Below are 22,534 nucleotides of genomic sequence, written 5' to 3' on the forward strand. Positions count from 1 at the left end.
CACATTTTTAAAAATCAACAACAGCAAACACTTACTTCTAAGTAGACATTTATAGGATTGCATTGTAAGTAGGTTAGTCCCAGCTATTCTAATGTTAGTTGTTCAGTCATTTGTTTAAAAAAGAGAAAGCCCACTTTCTTCACCTCTATAGATTGTCCAATGTGCTTTAAAAAAAAGTTTGCATGGATTTGACCAACAATTAACTTTTTATTAGGTTAATAATAATAATAATAATAATAATAATAATAATAATAATAATAATTTATTCATACCCCGACCATCTGGTCAGGGTTCACTTTCATAGCTAATTTTACTAAAATACATGTAACATAAGACCATACTGTACCTTCTCTCAGACTGAATAACTTTGATGCTGAGGACTCTTTGAGCACTTGCTTCACAAATAACCCTTCGGTTCCTCCACCAGCCACACTAAATCCACTTGCACCAGATTCAACTTCCGTTTGCAAGGTAACCTCCATAGATTCCTAGTTAGACCAAAAAGGACATTATCAAAACTCATTTCTAACACTGTATGTTGAAGACTTCAACCCATTCCTGTCATGACACCAGTAAACATCAGCTGAAGGGTGGTTGCATCAAAGGCACACTTCTGCACATTGTGTAGATTTACAAAAAACTTCTAGAATGTTCTAGCCCCTGAAATGTTAAAAAGTTTCCTTATCCAGGTTTTAAACCAAAGCAGAACACTAATTGCATCTCAAGCCAGTAGTCTCTCATCCAGAGACAGTAGCACGACTATTACAATGCTTTGAATATTATTAGATTCGCCTCCTTTCAAAAAAAACGAACATTCACTTAGGTGTACAATGGGTATATTCAATATCATTCTTCACAGTTCCAGCCACCTGCATATCCTGTTTCATTTCACAGGTGTGGCTGCTCTACAGCAAATTAATTGAACCCCAAGGTAACTTGGGTAAACAGTTTGATTGATTCTGAAAAATCTACGTGGAGATCTTCCCACACAATTTGGTTACATACAGCCTGACATTATATTGAATAGTCGAAACTCTTGGCGCCCAGAAAACAGCAAGCTACACTGACAACAGCGGAACTGCCGGGCTTATTTACACATACTCAGAGTCAATATAAAGCTTTTCTGGGCAGAGTGTTTTCCAGTTTCAGATGGCTTCCAAGGAGGAAAGAGGCCGTGTCTCTTCCCATCCTTTTACAAGCAACGCCAAAATAAACTATGCAGAGAAGAAAACATTGTAGAATAAATAATGCAAATATTGGTTGCAGGATCCATCATTGCTTGGATGTCCTGGACATAGACATTTAATTATTATTCTTAGCGTGGAGTACAACAGAGCCCTGGATATGCATACGTGGAATCTCTGGCGTGGCTCACAGTGAGAATCTGTGGGTGGGGACTTTGGTCTATTCACAAGCGCCCTTGAAAGACTGGGGGAACATTTCAGAAAGCCTATACAGTATGCTGGTTCACACAGGCAGTGAGGCTTGAATGCATATTTCAGGCACACACCCACACCATGTGTCGACCGAGTTGTGTGAGTGCGTACCTATCTGCAGGGATCTCTACATGCATATTCTCCAAACATACAACCTACACACACCCAAGGCTTGTATGGACTGGCCCTCTGTGGCTTCGCAAACTGGAACCAGTCTGGGAAGTATTCTTTGGCAAGTAACAGTTAAAGCTTGGATTTGTAAATCTGTGGCGTTGCATTCCCTTCCAGGGCCAGGTATCAATGAGAAGATCGTTCAGTTTGAAGAGCTCCGAAACAATGCTCTTCTGTACTGAAGGGCGTACCTGGTGTTTATCAGACACCTTAAGCTCACCTGTGAATCACTCATTTTGATAGAAGAATCCCGTCTTTGTCTGTTTTCTATATCTTGCTGAAGCTGGAAACACAAGTGTAATTTTTAAGTTAGCTAAAATGGATTTGCACAGATTATGCCAAACGTCTCACACACCTGTCATTCTGTAGTCACTAGCTATTTTTCTGTGGTGGGAGTGGCATTGCAGTTAGTAATAGCTGGACAATTCATTTCAAGGGTTCTGAAATATGAGATAAATCAGTAATCTGCACACAATATCACCCCTCTTCAGACTTCCAAGGTATATATGTATGTGTGTGTACAAACCCGCAGGCAGGGACCAGGAAAAAAATTATTTATTCACATTTATATGCTGCCTTTCATTCAAGGATCGTAGGGCGGTTTACAGTATAAGAACACAAAAATACATAACGTAATAGCACAGAAAACAATAAGTTTGGTTTAAAAGGCCCTACATTGTTTAATTAGCCAAAGATTTGGGTGGGTGAAGAGGCACATGGTGCCTAAAGATATGCAATGAAGGTGTAATTAAGCAGTATATGAACTGTCAAAAAGAAATAGTACATAAAATGCAAATAAACTATAGGGCCATTTTGTCACCAGGCAAATACACTTTTTTTCCCTCAGACATTCCAGCTGGTCATATATGCTTGGTTTCAGTGGTTTTATCTAGGGCTGGGCCAAAGTATTCAGCCAAGTGAGGGATGGCTTATCTTTATAGCATGGCGACTAAGGTCTCACTACCACCATTTTTTCCCCTTTGCCACTGTTTCTTGCAGGGCTTAGCTGCCTTAATGGCCCATTGGCTTTCCCTCTAGAATTTGGGACAACACTATTTCAGTGTCTTTCATGGGGCATTCTTTGGGGAAAGAACAGGTGGTTCTCCCCACGGCCAATTGATGCCAGTTTTGCCTTTAACTTCAAAGGGCTAAGGAAGCCATTGTCTCGATGGTCCAAAAGAACTGAGAATTTGACACTAGCGAAACAGTAAAAGACAAAATCCCATTGTGTCACGTCTTGCCTTTTTGTTAAAATATTCATCTTCTATGCAATACTCATAAACAGGAGAGGATCCTTGTGGTCTCGGCCGTATGTTTTCAGTTGTCACTTCGTCGACCTGTAGGAGTGGTACAACAACAGAATTTAGCATAGAATTGTAGATTTGGAAGGGAACCCCAACCCCCTGCAATGCAGGAATCTCAACTAAAGCATCCATGACAGATGGCCATCCAACCTCTGCTTTAAAACCCCCCCCAATGAAGGGGGGCAGTCCCAAGGGAGCCCCTTCCACCATCGACAGGTACCCTCTATTCAATATTACTTGATGAACAATGGATGCTGCCAATTTGAAGAGTTTAAATCAGGGCCAAGGATCTGGCACATGGTAGGTTTCTGTCCGGCCTCCATCCCTTCCTCCTTTTCTCCTCCAAGGTTACTCTATTGTTCCTCTGATAGCCCACTGTGTTTTTGCAATGGGTGCTGAGGAAGACGAGCCTCTTTCTTAGTGCCCAGCACAGAAGCCAGACATTTCCAGAGAAGGGGTGGCAAAAAGAGAGCTTAAGTTATCCCGGCCCACTTTTGGCTGCAGGTCTGCCCACCCTTAGCTCCCTCCCTCCCCTGCATTTGGCCCCCGGCCACTTTTCCTGATGGAATGTGGCCACTGACTTTAAAAAAATGTGCCCCACCCCTAATTTAAGCAGAGGAAGGGAATCCTTTGAAATCATTACATCACCTTCCCCCCAGTGAAATGTGACAAAACTAAAAAAAAGAGTTAGATGTGTATCTGTAAAGGAGTGGCCGTGAAACCAGGATCAAAGGTGGTATGCCTGTGAATGTCATTTCCTGGGGGCAAACAGTGGGAGAGGGCAGATGCCTTCATACCAGGGCTGTGAGTTTTTAAGAGTCATTTGCTCCGCTATTGACATAATGGTGGATTTTTCATCTGATCCAGCAGGAATCTTACCTAACTTCTTTTTTTCCACAGCCAAAATTTTTAAATCGGCCATGCAAACCATCATTTATTACATATAAGTGGGGCTGCCGCCCATGTTCGCCAATCCCACTTTCTCACCAATCCCTTTGCCAACCCCCCACTTTTCTTACATCACTCCTTTACAACTGACAACCCCCCCCCTATTTTACACCTCATGCAACCATTTGTCTATCCCAGGGGTCAGCAAACTTTTTCAGTAGGGGGCCGGTCCACTGTCCCTCAGACCTTGTGGGGGGGGGCGGACTATATTTTGGGGGGGAAATGAACGAATTCCTATGCCCTACAAATAACCCAGAGATGCATTTTAAATAAAAGGACACATTCTACTCATGTAAAAAACATGCTGATTCCCGGACCGTCCGCGGGCCAGATTTGGAAGGCGATTGGGCCGCATCCGGCCCCCGGGCCTTACTTTGGGGACCCCTGGTCTATCCCCTCACAGCTCTTACCCCAGGTAAGATCCCACCAGCCATCTTAATTAGCCCAGAGGCAAATATGTGCCATGGGCTTTAGCCCCCAGTCTTTTTAAGTACCAGGCAGTCACGTCCCAATTTTTAGGTTTCTGCTCTGGGTTACATTTAATATGGACTGGAGACTTTCAAATAAAATTGTGTATTCTATTCCAGTTCAGGGTGTAAAAGGGAGTCAGTATGGTTTGTGAATTAAGCTCAGGCTTTAGTTTGACTTCTTGTTCTTCTCAGCTCCTGTTGTAAAGGAAAAGATGCTGAGCAATCTCTGAATTAAAACCAGTGGTAGCTGTAAAACTGTTGGGTGTTACTCACAGAGTCATCTTCTGCATCGGCCTCACCGTCAGCCTCAGTGTCTTCTGGCCTGAGTTGTCTCCCCGAAGCTGGAATGATCAAACAAGCCATCACACAATTTTCCCATCCACAGCAGTGAAAAACAAAGGTTATTCAACCTCATGATAGATGTGGAATTGAAATATGCCCCAAACCCAAAGCAACATGGCCCCGATCCACCGGTGGGCACAATAGGCAACTACTCAAGCATAATACCAGGTGGCCCTCATACACTCATTGAATGCAACATGTGAACACCCCCTTCTGTCTGAACGGTGCCTGCTTTTTCCCCCCTTTCAAATGAAGTTGAGAAATGTTGACTTTTCAGAAATTTTGACGGTTCACACCTGGCCAGACATAAACCCAAAATTGGACACTTCTGTGCTCCTGGGCAGTGTGAGAACATAGGAGAAAAATGACAGACCATCCCATCTGCAAGAGCTCATTTTAAATCCAGCTCCAGGGATTTACATCTCAAAGCAAACACAGTCATACTTCGGTTTAAGTACGCTTCGGTTTGAGTACTTTCAGTTTAAGTACTCCGCGGACCCGTCTGGAACAGATTAATCCACTTTCCATTACTTTCAATGGGAAAGTTCGCTTCAGGTTAAGTACGGACTTCCAGAACCAATTACACTCATACTTCTGGTTAAGTATGCTTCAGGTCGAGCGCGGACCCGTCTGGAACGGATTAATCCACTTTCCATTACTTTCAATGGGAAAGTTCGCTTCAGGTTAAGTACGCTTCAGGTTAAGTACAGACGTCCAGAACCAATTGTGTACTTAAACCGAGGTACTACTTTAGTGTCATTGGGTCCACAGATAATGATTTTTCTGAAGTGCAAAGCCTGGGAGAATTTAGAGGGTTATGTCAATTTGTTAATTTTTTAAAAAAAGAATTTATAAAAAGCTTAATTAAATAATAATAATAATATATTATTTATACCCCGCCCATCTGGCCGGGTTCCCTAACTGTTGTACATAAAATGACATAAAACATTTATCAATGACATACAAATAAATTTAACAAAATAAAAACGAATCTATGTAACAATTTTATATGTGTTACTGATAGGTTGGCTGAAATAAATGACTTATTGCCGAAAAACTGTCAACGCAAGGAATGAAGGCACAATACAGCTCCCTGTATTGTACCAATGGTTTAGGTTGGCACATTCTGGAAGACTCAAGGTATATACTTGTTGGAAAGTGAGAAAACAAATGGAAGGGACTGCCCATTTGGGATTCTCCCGACTTGCTCTCTGAGAACCACTGACTGAAGCAAGCCTGCACACCTCGGGGAATGCAGCTCTCCAGCGTGGACATGTTGAACTTCTTTGCTGTTTCCTTGGGACTGCAAAATCAGGAAATTTGGTTTTCCCAGTACAGTGGTACCTCGGTTTATGAACGCAATTGGTTCCTGAAGTCTGTTCATAAACTGAAGCATTCATAAACTGAAGCGAACTTTCCCATTGAAAGTAATGGAAAGTGGATGAATCTGTTACAGACGGGTCCGCAGAGTACTCAACCTGAAGCGTACTTAACCTGAAGCATGGGTGTAATTGGTTCCGGAAGTCTGTTCATAAACTGAAGCGGTCATAAACTGAAGCGAACTTTCCCATTGAAAGTAATGGAAAGTGAATTAATCCGTTCCAGATGGGTCTGCGCCATTCGTAAACCGAAAATTCATCAACCGAGGTGTTCATAAACTGAGGTTCCACTGTAGTGATGTATGGAAGTGAGAGCTGGACCATAAAGAAGGCTGATCGCTGAAGAATTGATGCTTTTGAATTATGGTGCTGGAGGAGACTCTTGAGAGTCCCATGGACTACAAGAAGATCAAACCTATCAATTCTGAAGGAAATCAGCCCTGAGTGCTCACTGCAAGGACAGATCCTGAAGCTGAGGCTCCACTACTTTGGCCACCTCATGAGAAGAGAAGACTCCCTGGAAAAGACCCTGATGTTGGAAAAGATTGAGGGCACAAGGAGAAGGGACGACAGAGGACGAGATGGTTGGACAGTGTTCTCGAAGCTACGAACATGAGTTTGACCAAACTGCGGGAGGCAGTGGAAGACAGGAGTGCCTGGCGTGCTCTGGTCCATGGGGTCACGAAGAGTCGGACACGACTAAACGACTAAACAACAACATGCAAGACAGGGATGGGGAAGGTTAGGTCCACATGTCTCTCTATCTGTTCCTAGCCACACTCCTCCCCAGCGCTGCTTTGAACCCTCCTTGAGTGATTTAGCCAAACTACTATAGGACCTTGATCTCTGATTATGCTTCTTGCTTGCCTTGGGGCAGAGATGCGTGTGAGTGAAGAAGAAACTAGCCTGCTATCCAAAGGTGAAACTCACATTTGTTGCTCAGCCCACTTTTCCCTCTGGCCCCTTCCAGCACCAGCATGTGGCCCCTGGGGCATTGCCCAGAATGGTTCCCTGTCTGCACCATAGCTCAAGATACAAGGCTGGTGTGGTCCATTTGTCTGGCCGGATCACAAATGGCACAGATTTGAGCTACTGATGAAACATCACTTGGGCTATCTACTCAGGGCCCAGCCATACTGTTGTTTAACATGGATAGTAAGCTTCCTGACCTCTGGAATTTTTCATACTAGAGATACTATGAAAAGGACAGGGTATGAGAAAATATAGAATCATAGAATCATAGAGTTGGAAGAGACCACAAGTGCCATCCAGTCCAACCCCCTGCCAAGCAGGAAACACCACCAAAGCATTCTTGAAAGATGGCTGTCAAGCCTCTGCTTAAAGACCTCCAAAGAAGGAGACTCCACCACACTCCTTGGCAGCAAATTCCACTGCTACCAAGATTGAGAGAGGGGCAAATGTGGGAAAGTAGTGATTTGGAGGAGAAAGTAATATGGTCAATGGAGAGGTCGGAATCTTACAATCCACATGAAATTAATAGTATGGATGAATCTGTGGCATTTTCTTCCCAGTGAGGGGCTTTGCAGGGTTTATACGGGACTGAACACGAATTGTTTTTCTCTATCAGCTGTGCTTTTCTGTGACTAAGCCTCCTCACACCACAAGGGGCTGAGCAAATCTCGCTTCTTTTCCTATATAGAAAATTACACTTAAAAACTCTCACTCTGGTTAGTCACTTTTCAATGCAGCCAACATTTCCAGAGTTTTCACTCCTTACATAAATCTCTGACAATTGATGCTTTGTGTCAACCTCCTTCTGAGAGGCATTGATGGAATTTGTGGCTGTAACTATTTCCAGTAGCCACTGGACTGCTTTCAAAACAAGGGAATAGTTTTGAAAGTAGTCTGTAGGCGTTAAGACAGATCAGAAGAACATTTAAATATCATAAGACTATCACACCACACACACACACACAGAGAGAGAGAGAGAGAGAGAGAGAGAGAGAGAGAGAAGACAAAAGAGAACACGTATATGCAGTATTTAAATGTTATCTCTTATTTAGATTGGGGGTGGGCAACCTGTTCTTGTTGTTTAGTCGTGCCCGACTCTTCGTGAACCCATGGACCAGAGCACGCCAGGCACTCATGTCTTGCACTGCCTCCCGCAGTTTGGTCAGACTCATGTTCGTAGCTTCGAGAACACTGTCCAACCATCTCATCCTCTGTCATCCCCTTCTCCTAGTGCCCTCAATCTTTCCCAACATCAGGGTCCTTTCCAGGGAGTCTTCTCTTCTCATGAGGTGCCAACCTGTAGCCCTCCATAATTTTTTGGGGGACTACAAATCCTATAATCTCTGACCATTTACAGTACAGTGGAACCTCGGTTTATGAACACCTCGGTTTACGAATTTTCGGTTTATGAACGCCGTGGACCCATCTGGAACGGATTAATTCACTTTCCATTACTTTCAATGGGAAAGTTCGCTTCAGTTTATGACCGCTTCAGTTTATGAACAGACTTCCGGAACCAATTACACCCATGCTTCGGGTTAAGTACGCTTCAGGTTGAGTACTCTGCAAACCTGTCTGGAACGGATTAATCCACTTTCCATTACTTTCAATGGGAAAGTTCGCTTCAGTTTATGAACGCTTCAGTTTAAGTACTCCGTGGACAGTCTGGAACAGATTAATCCACTTTCCATTACTTTCAATGGGAAAGTTCTCTTCAGTTTATGAACGCTTCAGTTTATGAACAGACGTCTGGAACCAATTGTGTTCATAAACCGAGGTACCACTGTATAATGTTTTCTGGGGCTGATGGGAATTGGAGTCCAACAACATCTGCAGGGCCACTTTGCAGAACTGAATGGCAAGCGAGATGTATGAATGTACATAATTGCTTTCTTTTTTGCAAGTGCATCATCTGGGATGAGCAACCTTTGGCTCTCTGTCTGCTAAATGTGCTGTCTCTATGGTACGAAGAACACAAAAATAGTTTTCTCACTTGATGTCACCAACATCAAATTATTTCAATATCTTCTGCTTTCCCCATAGAGCTCAGGCTCTTCAGCTCAAATTACAAATGGAAGTAGCAACCTAACGCTATATTAAAATAGCACAAAATGCAACATTTTCATGAGCTCTTAGATCTTCAGTTACCAAAGCAAACCGCAATGGACTTGCTTTCTGAAACTACAGTGTTCAAGAGACACCATTTAGAACATGTGATTTAGCCTGTGCTAAACCATAATAAAAGCATTTTATGGGTTGGCAGCAATACTTCAATGACCGCCTCTCCCCATCAATCATAACCTGGGGCCCTTCTGCGTCCTTCCTCCATGACAGGTCCAGATGGTGACAATATGAGAACAAGCCTTTTCTCCAGTGGCTCCCTATTTGTGGCATGCTCTCCCCAAGGAGGCTTGTCTGGAGCCTTCATGATACATCTTTAGGAGCCAGACAAAAACATTCCCCTTCAACCAGACCTTTGGCTGATTAACAGACTATGTCCTTTAAAATGTGTTCATGAAAGGGATGGTGTAATGGGTTTGTTTTGTTCTTGCTTTTATTATGTACTTTGTGTTTTTATTTTTGTATTTTTTAATGCTTTGAACCTCCCTGAGATCTTTGGAACAAGAGCGGTATACAAATTTAATATAAATACATAAATTCTATTTAAATGGGGGGAAACAGATGTCCAGGGTTATAAGTGGGAAGTCTATGGCCCTTTAGATTTTCTGGATTCAAAATTCCATCAGTCCTGGCCAGCATAGCTAATGGTCAAGGATGCGTGGAAATGCAGTACAGAAACATCTTCTGGATCACAGGTCCCTTCCACTCCCCATTTGTGGAAGACAGAAAAAAAAGCAACACCGGTTTATTTTTCTTTCTTCTTCCATTGGCAGGTATATGGGAACTTCTAATTGTATTAAATCGAGGTGGGGCCACAACTGGTCTCCCAATCTCAAAGAAGTTTAGACATGTGCGTGGAACCTGGATGAAACATCTAAGGCTGCAATCTTATGCCTGCCTACCTACCTACCTACCTGGGGGAAAGTTCCAATAAACCAGGCATAGGCAAACTCAGCCCTCCAGATGTTTTGGGACTACAACTCCCACCATCCCTGACCACTGGTCCTGTTAGCTAGGGATGATGGGAGTTGTAGTCCCAAAACATCTGGAGGGCCGAGTTTGCCTATGCCTGCAATGAACTCAGCAGGGCTTACTTGTGAGTAGATAGCTCTAGGATTGTGCCATAAGCAATTTTATGGGTACCCAAAAGAGCTGTGGCAAGACAAGTAAAGTTTCACAGAGGGGCTTCTGTGCATCCCTTAGCTGTTGCCCGATTTCACCAAAAGTGAAAATCAGTTTGACTTTGGAGGCTCAGTCGCCATACAGCAGGTGTGGAGAACATTTGGCTTTCCAGATGTTACTGAGGTAAGACTCCCATCATTGCCAAACATTGGGGGGGGGGATAATCCGGAAACACCTGGAGGGCCAAAGTCCCTCCCCCTCCTGTGTAGATCACATTTTGCTGTATTGTTATCTCAAGGAACAGGGGTGCGGAATCTCAATCCCAGAACCAAAGGCGTCCCATTGGGACTCTCACACAACCACACCTATTTCCAGGCTACATCTCTTCACTGTCCCCAATCCTTACCCTCTCAAACATTTTTACTAGAATTTGTCTTTTAGCAATGATAATGCTTGGGTTGGGGATGGAGAAGTGTCTATGTGAGTAGAAACCTCTGAATTTTGTGTGGCTGCATCACAGCCTATTGTACAAGGGATAGAGTCACATCCATTGTTCCACGCACTTTTGCCCCCCCCCCCAAAAAGAGGGGAATGTGGACCCCAGGCTGGAAAAAAACACTCCTTACAGAAGCTTCGCAACTGTTGCTGGTAATTTGTTATTCAGAATTTGCTTTGCCTCTTTCCATCCTGCCACCTTCCCAATGTATTAGCTGCACACTTGTGTCCATTGTTAATGGGAAAATGTCAAACAATTACTTATGACTGGATTTGTCCCATGAGGGAACTGACTTGGTCAAATGAAATCCTCCCTACAAAAAGAGCTTTTTAAATGACTCATGGGTGTTAAATGGGTGTTCTGTTGAATGATCATTTCTATGCCAATGTATTCCATCTCTGAAGGCCAAACAAGAGTTTGCTGACTAATAAATATGCCAAATAGATGTGGTTGATCAGCTTATTCCCTATCCTTTAGCACGGGTGTGGGTGGAGCCTTACTGTTTCGGGACCAACCTCGTGGACCATATTTAACAACCTGCCAATCGCAGGACATCATTATGTCGTCACAGGATTGAAAAGTGGACAGGGATGTGCAGTTTAAAGCCTTTTGCAAAAGTGCTGTTTGAAGCACCTGCTTGCTTCTCCTTTACATGAAAGATGTGTGTGGCTGTTTCAAACAGCACTTTTGAGAAGTGCTTTAAGACAGCCCTCATGCTTCTGTTTCAGCTAGAGTCAAGTACCGGGGGGGGGGGGGGGTGCAAGGTGTGAACGGTGGGCATGACCAAAACAGAGTGGGAATTCCCAGAGGTAAAAATGTGTGATGCAACCAATGAACGGCCCTTGTGCCAGAGGCCACATTCCAGCTACACGGAAGCCAGCGGTTTCTAGGTGCACACCCTCTTCATCCAAGCAAGCAAGAGGCATTGTTACAGCTCAAGGACAGCTGGATAAACACACTCAAAGGCCCCATCTGCCACAGCACATTTAAAGCAGTATCATGCCTCTTTAACCATTCAGGCTCTCCCCCAAAGAATCCTGGGAGTTGTAGTCTCTGAGCGTTCTTAGGAGACCCGTATTCCCTTCACAAAGCTACAATTCTCAGAGTTCCCTGAGAAGGAGTACAGATTGTCAAAGCACTCTGGAAATGATAGTTCTGTGCATTTTTGCACATTCAACTGTCTTTTGGCACCTTAAAGATGTAACAAACTTTTTATTATGGCACAAGATTTTCATGGAACAGTATTTATGAACGCTTACAGCTTTGGTCTCTGCCCCAACCTCCATTCCACATAGCCGCCGAGACCACATAACACCGGTCCTGAAAGACCTACATTGGCTCCCAGTACGTTTCCGAGCACAATTCAAAGTGTTGGTGTTGACTTTTAAAGCCCTAAACGGCCTCAGTCCGGTATACCTGAAGGAGCGTCTCCACCCCCATCGTTCTGCCCGGACACTGAGGTCCAGCTCCGAGGGCCTTCTGGCGGTTCCCTCACTACGAGAAGCCAAGTTACAGGGAACCAGGCAGAGGGCCTTCTCGGTAGTGGCACCCACCCTGTGGAATGCCCTCCCACTAGAGGTCAAAGAGAACAACAATTACCAGACCTTTAGAAGGCATCTCAAGGCAGCCCTGTTCAGGGAAGCTTTTAATGTTTGATGGATTTCTGTATTTTAATGTTTGATGGATTTCTGTATTTTAGAATTTCTGTTTTGTTGGAAGCCGCCCAGAGTGGCTGGGGGAACCCGGCCAGATGGGCGGAGTATAAATAATAAATTATTATTATTATTATTATTATTCCACCCTGTCCTGAAGAGGTGCCTTTTTTTTTTTTAGACCAGACCAAAAATTTGTTATTGGCTAAGCTGAGAGGAACCCTGACAAGATCAGAGAAATCAGACGGTTGGGGGAGTTATATACTTCTGTAAGTTTAGAAGTTGTCACGAGTCTGTTGGTTTTATTGGTGATGTTTCTAGAGAAGAAACATCTAGCCTCTGTGTAAAAATCACCATAAATGGCATGACTGCTTGCAAAAAAAAACAGAACGAAAACCCTGACATTTGCTTGGCAATGAGAACCAGGCATTTAATAAGGAAGCTTGGAGGCAAGGTATTTATGGGCATCATGAGTTTAGACAATTGGTAGAATCGGCCCTTTAATTTACAGAGAAAAGGAGCTACCAGAGTTCAAATCTGTCCTCAAATAGAAATAAAAGTCCTATTTTTTTTTTCTGGAAAACATTCTCTCTGATGCTGTGTGTGTGTGTGTGTGTGTGTGTGTGTGTGTGTATTCTCTGTAGTGACTCACTGCTGACAGAAGCACACTTTGCAATTGCTCATGAGCAGCTGGGGTTGCAAGCTGAAACCACAAACGCTGGAACCCTTGGCCTGAAAGCGTGATGAGCCCTGGAACCCCTAGTCGCCTTTGACTGGACTTCACCGTCCAGGATTTCTTTACCTTTTTACCTTTTTTATTGGTCATAATATAGATATGGAGGCATGGGAACCATTGTGGAATAAGGACATAAAATTTATAGCATGTTATGGTCTAAAAGAAAATTAAATAATAATAATAATAATAATAATAATAATAATAATAATAATAATAATATTCTACCCCGCCCATCTGGCTGAGTCTCCCCAGCCACTCTGGGCGGCTCCCAATTGAGTATTAAAACAATACATGAAAATGATATATCGATGGTACCTAACGCTGAGTAAATTGGCAAAAATGTATAAATCCAAATCAAATAAGTGTTGGAAATGTAAAGAGAAAGAAGGTGATTTTTATCATGTGTGGTGGTCTTGTACTAAGGTTAAAGCTTACTGGGAAATGATATATACCTGTATATTCCTGCGTATAAGACTACTTTTTAACCCAGGAAAATCTTCTAAAAAATTGGGGGTTGTCTTATACGCCGGGTCGTATTTCTTATACGGCGAGTATATCCCAAACTCTGTATTTTAACTGGAAAAATTGGGGGTCGTCTTATACGCCCAGTCGTCTTATACACCAGAATATATGGTAATGAATTGAAAAAGATGTTTTAAAATAAAGCTTGTAAAAAAAAACCCCCAAAACCAGAAGCTTTCCTTTTGGGAATTATAGGGACAGAACTACCCAAACTATATAGAAATTTATTCATGTATGCAACTACAGCGGCAAGAATGTTACTTGCCCCAAAATGGAAAGAAGAAATCCCAGCAAAAGAAGAATGGATACAAAAACTTGTGAAATATGCAGAAATGGTGAAAGATAAGAAATCAAGATAACAAACTTTTTTTATAAAAGAATGGAAATGGTTTATGAACTATTTACAAACAAACTGTAAACTGATAAGAACATTGGCAGGGTTGTTGTAATAACCTGCAGTTTTGTAAGAGTATATATTTAAAGATGAAAAAATGAGCAAATCAAGCTAATTTGGATATGCAGGAGATATTAAAAATAAATTTAAGGAACCGCAGAAAGAGGGGGAAGGAAGTCAAGTTTTGAAATGTTAAAATGACCATAAAAATATTGAAATGTATAAAACTGAAAATCATAAATAAAATATAAAATAATAATAATGAGAGGAAGTTAGACTAGATGGGCCTCAGGCCTTATCCATATGCTCTTATTTTAGTTTATGGATCTTGTTTATAGTCTGCAACTGAATTCTGAATTTTGGCTTCTGCATCTACATTAAACACTGGTAGAATATCTGAAAGCGAGTTTTGACATTTTTCGAGGCATGTTCCTAAGCAAGCTGGACTAGAAGTGCTTTTGCTTAAGCATGTGATTCAGAAAAACAAACAAAACAAAAAACCTTCTTTATGTTCCAGAAATGTTCAACAACAGGCAGTCATGTTGACCAGACTGAACTAATCATATTCAGGTGATCAAGAAGACCATTTAGGGATTGTGAGATATAATCTCACCAGTGATGAAAACACATTTAACACTTGCCCAAGGCCAGTGGTTTCCAAACCTTTTTGGGCCGCTGCCCCCTTGTTGGTTCCATAAACTCATCCCCAGTTCCCCTTACCCTTTTAAAAAAGCATGACTCAGAATAGTGGCTTGCCTGACACACTAAGGAAGATAATAACACGATAAAATTCGAAACAGCCACAATTAATTGCACATTTATCCAAAATACAGTTACTGTAAAACAGGCAGCAACCATTTTGCACAGGGTTCTTTGCCAGTGAAGGAAGTACGATGGCCATGCGAGCTTCCTTGTGGCAGAGAGTTCCAGAGATAAATTGCTACTACAGAGATCTCTATCTGCCAAACATTGAGTTGCTACTTATTAAAACAGGCTTTCCTTGCAGCCAGTGGCGGAGCTTCATGCTCCAGCACTGGGGGGTGGAGAGCAGGCGGGGGCGGGGCTGGCACGATGACACGCTACCGGGATCACCTGGAAACAATGCCTTATGAGGAACGGCTTAGGGAGCTGGGTATGTTTAGCCTGGAGAAGAGAAGGTGAAGGGGTGATAGGATAGCCATGTTCAAATATATAAAAGGATGTCATATAGAGGAGGGAGAAAGGTTGTTTTCTGCTGCTCCAGAGAAGCGGACACGGAGCAATGGATTCAAGCTACAAGAAAGAAGATTCCACCTAAGCATTAGGAAGAACTTCCTGACAGTAAGAGCTGTTCGGCAGTGGAATTTGCTGCCAAGGAGTGTGGTGGAGTCTCCTTCTTTGGAGGTCTTTAAGCGGAGGCTTGACAGCCATCTGTCAGGAATGCTTTGATGGTGTTTCCTGCTTGGCAGGGGGTTGGACTGGATGGCCCTTGTGGTCTCTTCCAACTCTCTGATTCTATGATTCTATGATCACGCTGCCAGGGGTGGTGCGCTCCCCCCCCCTCTTCCTCCACCAGTGCTCGCAACATCCAAACCACAAAACTGTGATTTTGCTGTCCCAGTTTTGTAGATGCAACAGGCTGCTGTTTAACAAAGCAGGACATCTCCTCTGCACATGGGCACAGGAGAGGGGGGAAAGAGAGCTCTTGAAGCCTGGTTTTGTTCCTGCTCTAACATACCCTCCAACATTTCTCCGATGAAAATAGGGTCATCCCATTCCAGAATGATAATTTTACTATTTATACCCCACACATCCTACTGGGTTGCCCCAGCCACTCTGGGCAGCTTCCAACATATATAAAAACGATAAAACATTCAACATTTTTAAAAAACCCTTCCCTATACAGGATTGCCTTCGGATGGCTCGGGGGTCGGATAACTCCATACCCTCCAACATTTCCCCAGTGAAAATAGGGACATCCTAAGGGAAAGTGGGACATTTTGGGATCAAATCAGAAAGTGGGACGGCTTCTTTAAATCAGGGATGTCCCTGGAAAATAGGGACACTTGCAGAATCTGCTCTAAAATGTGAGTTTTTAGATCTAGAACTTTGCATCTGAACCTAGCCAGGGACTAGCCGAAGGTACCTACGTGATTTACCTACCCAGGTTGGCTGGATATATTAAAGGTGCAGAAATCCTGTCCCCTTTTGCATCTGGCTCCTCTGTTCCTAATTTCCAGGAGTTGGGGGCAGGAGTTGGGATGGGGTGAGGAAGAAGAACCGGACCTGTTTTTCAGTCATTCAAGTGCAACGCAGAATTTAAACGTTGCTGACATGGTGTCTGCAAATGTTCTGATGGGGGGGAGCAGCTCTGGATAACTTTAACAATTGCATGACAGAATGAAATTCAGCAGGCTCAGCTTCACACACCCCCACTTGGGGATGGAGGGATGAGAAAAAAGGGGTGTATTTCTGTTAGAAACTCGAGAGTAGATATCAGGGGCAACAGCAGGACTCAGCAGCATGTCACAGAAATTAAGAAAACGCTGGGCAATGTCCGGGGATGGAGGGGCGGGAGGGGGCGGGATGTGTTTCTAGCTCTATGCCAGTTTCTGACTCACGGTTTTGTTTGTTGCTATAGAGAACCACACATGAATCCACCAGCCGAAAGCATGTTTATGAGTAACTTTGTGTCTCCGAGGGCTGAGAAATGGGAACCGAGGAAACAATACGAGGAGGCCTGGGAAAGGAAACACCCTTTGGGGCACCAAATCTTTATGTGCATTAAAAAAAAGGAGAAGAATGCAGAAACAGAGGCCAAAAGAAAGGGACAGCCCACTAAATCGTGATTTTTTAAAAAGAGGTAAAGAGGGGTTTATTTATAATAATTCGAGAACCTGGGAGAAACGTGACTGTCAAATTCTGTGCCCAGGAATCTCAACATTCTCTGGAAGCCTGCCGGGGCTTTCCTGAAGCAGGATCTGAGCACAAGAGCGCTCTCTCCTCTTGTGGCTTCAGAATCTTTGCTACCTCCAACCCTGGAGGCAGAACATAGTCATCAAGGCTAATCGCCGTTGACAGTCTTATTCAGGCATCCCCAAACTGTGGCCCTCCAGATGTTTTGGCCTACAACTGCCATGATCCCTAGCTAACAGGACCAGTGGTCAGGGGTGATGGGAATTGCAGTCCAAAACATCTGGAGGGCCGAAGTTTGGGGATGCCAAGCTGGTCTTATTCTCCATGAATCTGTCCAGTCCTCTTTTAGAGCCATTTGTTTTGGTGACCACCACGACTGTCTCTTGTGGAAGTGAGTTCCACAGTTCAGTTCCACACTGCGTGAATAAGTTCTTTCTTCTATCTCCAATCTTCTAATATTTGAATCTTCGAGTGTTATGAGAGACGGAGAAAAACCTTCCTTGATCCGCTTTCTTCATGTAATGAATGGTTTTACAAAGTCTCTCATCCCCCCCTTCTTGCTTGTCATTTCTTGAAACCAGAAAGTTCCAAAAACTGCAACCTTTCCTCGTAGAGAAGTTGCTCCACCCAGGGGCGTAGCAACGAGGGTGTAGGGGGCAAGCTGCCCTGCGCTGCACTTTGCGGGGGGCAGTGCCCCCTGGCCCCTCCGCTGCTGACGGCCGTCGTGGCTGCCATTGCGGAGAGGCCGCCCCGATGCTGCTGGCTGCCATCCACCACTCAACAATGGCCGGCCCGGCGCGGAGGCAGAGGTTGCTGGGCTGGGGAGGTGACGAGTGCAGTGCCATAAAAGGACACCGGCTCCCACGTTGCCTTAAAACGCGCAGAGCTTGCTGGGTTGGGGAGATGCGGACTCCATACGGGGTGCCGTGCAGACTGTGCATGTGCCACGCCCCGTGCATAACAGCTGGGGTAGGAACGCCACTGGCTCCACCTGCTTAGTCGTGTGGCCATGCCCTTTTCTGAACCTTTTCCCACTCTACAATATCATGAGATAACCAAGTGCTGTGGGACTCTAACTCCCATCAGCCTCTGCTGAACTGACCAGTGGTCAAGGTTGATGTGACTTTTGGTCCTCTGATGTAGAGTGTTCAAAGGAAGCCAATTTACTGCTTTACTGCAACCTTCCCTTCTAGAAGGAAGGATGGTCACCTGTCATGGATGCTTCAGCTGAGATTTCTGCATTGCAAGGGGTTGGACTAGATGAGCCTTGAGGTCCCTTCCAACTCTACAATTCTATGATTCAATGTTTTGGCCTATAATTCACATCAGCCACTATTGGACTATATGGACTTTGTTGTCATTCTGCTACGGAATTCTTACGTTCTTAAAACCATTTTATAGCATACAGAAAATATTACTTTTAAACAATCCCACATCCAAGGAAAAACAATAAAAGTTTGCTAGTTCCGAGAAAGAAAGAAAGAAAGAAAGAAAGAAAGAAAGAAAGAAAGAAAGAAAGAAAGAAAGAAAGAGGCAGGCATCTGGTTATGTCTAATCGACGACCCAAAGATCTTATTCGGTGAAATCTAAGAAAACCTGACCAAGCATTTTCTGCATCTGGAATCATTCCCCGTTTGATACACATTCTGCAACATGAGATCAGTTTTTAACTGTAGTTTCGGTTTTTGAACAAAAACTTTCCAAAGGCATTGTCTCATCTGTAGGAAAAACCAACAGCTCCTTGTTGACATTAGCTGCTTGGTCCCCAGCTTTCTCACTAACCTCTATTCACAAATTAACCTCTGTCCCCTCCCAAAAGGTTTGCAGCATGTGCAATGCTCCTCTGGACAGGGCTTTTATCAGGACTGTGTTTTGTCAGCATTTTGACCTTGGAGGTCTCCTGGCTTTGAGGTCAACTTGGATAATGGCATTTTTAAAAGCCTTCTCCCCTCCCTTTTCTTTAGAAAAGCATGAAGGATTCATAGGATAGAGAAGCAAAAGAAGAAGAAAAAAGGGGGGAAGCATTTAAAGGCAGCGGAGGAGTGTATCTTGATTGTGCCCGGGGCAACGCCAGCCCCTACAATGGTGGAGTTGGAAGGGACCCCAAGGATCATCTAGTCCCTGCCAGGCAGGAATCTTCGGCCCAAGGCAGGGCTCGAACCCACAACCCTGAGATTCAGAGCCTTCGCCAAGGATTGAACCTGTGACTTTTTGTGCATTCAGCATGTTGCTGTCAGGCTGCAACTCTTCCCAAATATAAATGATTCCCTCTGTGAAAAATAGAATAATGCATAGCTGGAAACTAGCATCTCAGGGAGATTGATTTTGCTTGCAGCCAATTACTATTAATTCACTTTACACTCAGAGGTGCTTGTCTTTTTCAGCACTTCACACATCCCAGGGCGAAGTCCTAGTGCCGAGAACAGATTCTTTGAAGCCTGTGCCCTGGGACAAATTGAACTCCATGCAGCTTAACTCTACACTGACAACACTTCTGCTTTTTCCCATTGCATGAATGCTGCTCAAACAGGTGTTGGGCTGAAGCACAGTCTGGGGGAAAGGAGAGTCCATAAATAACAGGACAGGGCTGTTTCCCTGATGCTTTCCTGTTTTTTCGCAGTGAAAGTGTTCTTTTAAAAAAAAACTTGTACAACCTGAAAAAAAAAATCAAGAAATGCCAGTAACGCAAGCTTTGTAGTCCTGTTGGAATTCCACTGCTGGGAGCTTTTTCAGCCGGAGGTGAATAATATTTCACAGAAGCTGTTCTGTTGTCAAAAGAACAAGGAAATGCAGACAGTGGGTGTTTTATTACCTCCTTATTGGTAGGCTGTGAAGATGGCTTGACAGTAATTTCAGCTTTGCAGCATGTGGCTCATAATATCTTCTGGGCTTCTGGCAGAAGCCCTGTTGACATGAATGTGGCTTTGGGGCTTGTTCTCGCCCAGGGCTAGTGGTCTCCGACTTAGACTACCTTCACTTTGGAGCAGGCCTGAAAAAACATTGAACCCCCCCCCCTAAGATGAATACATGACAAGCTTGTCTGCACTGACTGGCAGCTGCTCTCCAGGATTTTAGACCGGGAACATTCCCAACCCTACCTGGAGATTTCAGAAGTTTAACCTGAGACCTGGCTCACATTCCCTGCCTTTAATACACTCATAAAGTTTGAGAGGTTTGGCAATGCCTGAGCTGGCAGAAGCCCCCAAAGGGAAGATTTGGGGGCATATACAGTACCGTACATGCATTTTCATGTCTCTCAGCTACCGTCACCCAAAGCTGGCTTTCAATTCTGCAACAAGTTCAACATTGCGATTGAAGCAGATTAGGTAACGTGAATAAAGGTTCTGTTGTTGTTGTTTAGTCGTTTAGTTGTGTCCGACTCTTCGTCACCCCATGGACCAGAGCACGCCAGGCACTCCTGTCTTGCACTGCCTCCCGCAGTTTGGTCAGACTCATGTTAGTAGCTTCGAGAACACTGTCCAACCATCTCGCCCTCTGTCGTCCCCTTCTCCTAGTGCCCTCAATCTTTCCCAACATCAGGGTCTTTTCCAGGGAGTCTTCTCTACTCATGAGGTGGCCAAAGTATTGTAGCCTCAGCTTCACGATCTGTCCTTCCAGTGAGCACTCAGGGCTTATTTCCTTCAGAATGGATAGGTTTGATCTTCTTGCAGTCCATGGGAATAAAGGTTCTAGTTACAGGTATTTAGCTGTGTTGGTCTGCCGCAGTCGAAACAAAATTTAAAAAATTCATTCCAGTTGCTGAATTGCAACTTATTACCAAACTTAAAACCATGGTCTGAACAGAGACATTGGATTCTTATCTCATTATACTTTTAGCCATCTCACCCCTTGCTTTTTCCTGTAAGACCAATTGCAGCCGTCAACAGTCGTATACAGGTTTACCACACCTATCAGCCAACCACCCATTCCCACCACCCTTCTGAATAATACCCCTCCCCCACCCTCTCACTACATATAAGGGTCTGGTGACCTCTGTTTCAGTGTATCTGAAGAAGTGTGCATGCACACGAAAGCTCATACCAATGACAAACTTACTTGGTCTCTAAGGTGCTACTGGAAGGAATTTTTCTATTTTGTAAATAAAGGTTTATTTATTTCATGACATCTTACTATTTTCGTGCTTGCCATTTGCCTCTTCCAGGCTGCAAGGCATCTTAGTTCCAGAAGCTGAAGTTTGCCACTGCAAAGAGGCTTGGAGAGGAGAATGATTTACACTCTGAGACGTCTTGGGTGAGCACAGCCAGAGCTCCACCCCAGCCAAGAGGGTGTTGCAATGACTGGAAATTACTCTTGAGTTCTTGGAGGAGACGAGAGCGAAAGAAATCAAAACACAAGCCAGGGGAGAAGATTCTTTGCTGTGTGCATTTTGTCATCTGCCGTGTGTTTGCTAACACATTCTCACCGCTTCCCCTGCTCTATGTCAAGCCCTGTAGCACCTGGCTCTTGCAGACTTCCTTGTTCTTTCCTAGGCTGGGGGAACGTAGGTTCTTTCCAGAGGAATAAACAGTTGGATTTTATCTGAAGGTATGTTGGATTGCCAGGTCTATACGGTACCTTCACATTGACTGCTCTGCTCACATTTGCCTCTGGCTCTGCAGACACTCCAGTGACAGTCCCAGATTTACAGAAGCCACCCCAGTATCTGATTTGATCCTGGAATGTCCCACTTTTCTTTAGGACGTCCCTATTTTCATCGGAGAAATGTTGGAGGCTATGGAGTTATGTGATCCCCAAGCCAAGGAGATAAGCAACTATACAGTGGTACTTCGGGTTAAGAATTTAATTCGTTCTGGAGGTCCGTTCTTAACCTGAAACTCTTCTTAACCCAACGTACCACTTTAGCTAATGGGGCCTCCCGCCACTGCCACACGATTTCTTTGCTCATCCTGAAGCAAAGTTCTTAACCCGAGGTACTATTTCTGGATTAGCGGAGTCTCTAACCTGAAGCGTCTGTAACATCTGAAGGCAGCCCTAAATGTTTCTAAATGTTTAATGTTTTATCAGGGCTTGTTTTGTCAGCCGGAACTCAAAGGAACTAGTTCTGGCACCTCTCAGGTGGGCACCATTGTCATTCTAAGAGAACAAGGGAGGCATTCATGGTGAGTTCCAGCACCCTTTTTTCTAGAAAAATAGCAATGTGTTTTATTATGTTTTTATATATGTTGGCAGTCGCCCAGAGAGGCTGGGGCAACCCAGTAAGATGTGTGGGGTATAAATAGTCAAATTATCATTATGGAATGGGACTTCCCCATTTTCTAGTAGGGACAGCCAGGGAGAAATTCAAAAGGTTCTTTTACACTTAGGAAATTAGGAATGGAGAAACTGACAAACAAACCATGTAATTATGGTATGGGCAGGGAACCACTCGAGAGCCAAATTTATGCCCACTAGGCTTGCTGTAGAGTCAAATTTATGCCCACTAGTCAATCAGCTGACACCATTCTGGTGAGTGAGCGGGCAACATCAGCTGGTGGGCAGGGAGCTGGGTCTGATTCTGCATTAGCTGCGCTGCCAGTTCTCCTGATGAGAACAGATGCCCAGCATGGGGCTGTT

The 22,534-nt window shown here is 44.0% G+C and overlaps 1 protein-coding gene and 1 long non-coding RNA gene across 2 annotated transcripts in view; one reads left to right on the plus strand and one right to left on the minus strand.

Moving 5' to 3' along the window:
* LOC118097957 (protein AHNAK2) overlaps window positions 1–22,534 on the minus strand; it is a 94,738-nt gene that overhangs the window by 24,683 nt on the left and 47,521 nt on the right. Inside the window, 4 exon segments of the mRNA XM_060271588.1 lie at window positions 347–488; window positions 1,828–1,890; window positions 2,849–2,944; window positions 4,603–4,670. Coding sequence (XP_060127571.1) covers window positions 347–488; window positions 1,828–1,890; window positions 2,849–2,944; window positions 4,603–4,670 — 369 coding nt within the window.
* Window positions 20,249–20,678, plus strand: LOC132591717 (uncharacterized). Its single transcript, XR_009557128.1, has 2 exons — window positions 20,249–20,301; window positions 20,647–20,678. It is a non-coding gene; the product is annotated as an uncharacterized LOC132591717 (long non-coding RNA).

The sequence above is a fragment of the Zootoca vivipara genome, chromosome 1, assembly GCF_963506605.1.
Source record: "Zootoca vivipara chromosome 1, rZooViv1.1, whole genome shotgun sequence".
Classification (NCBI taxonomy): Eukaryota; Metazoa; Chordata; class Lepidosauria; order Squamata; family Lacertidae; genus Zootoca; species Zootoca vivipara.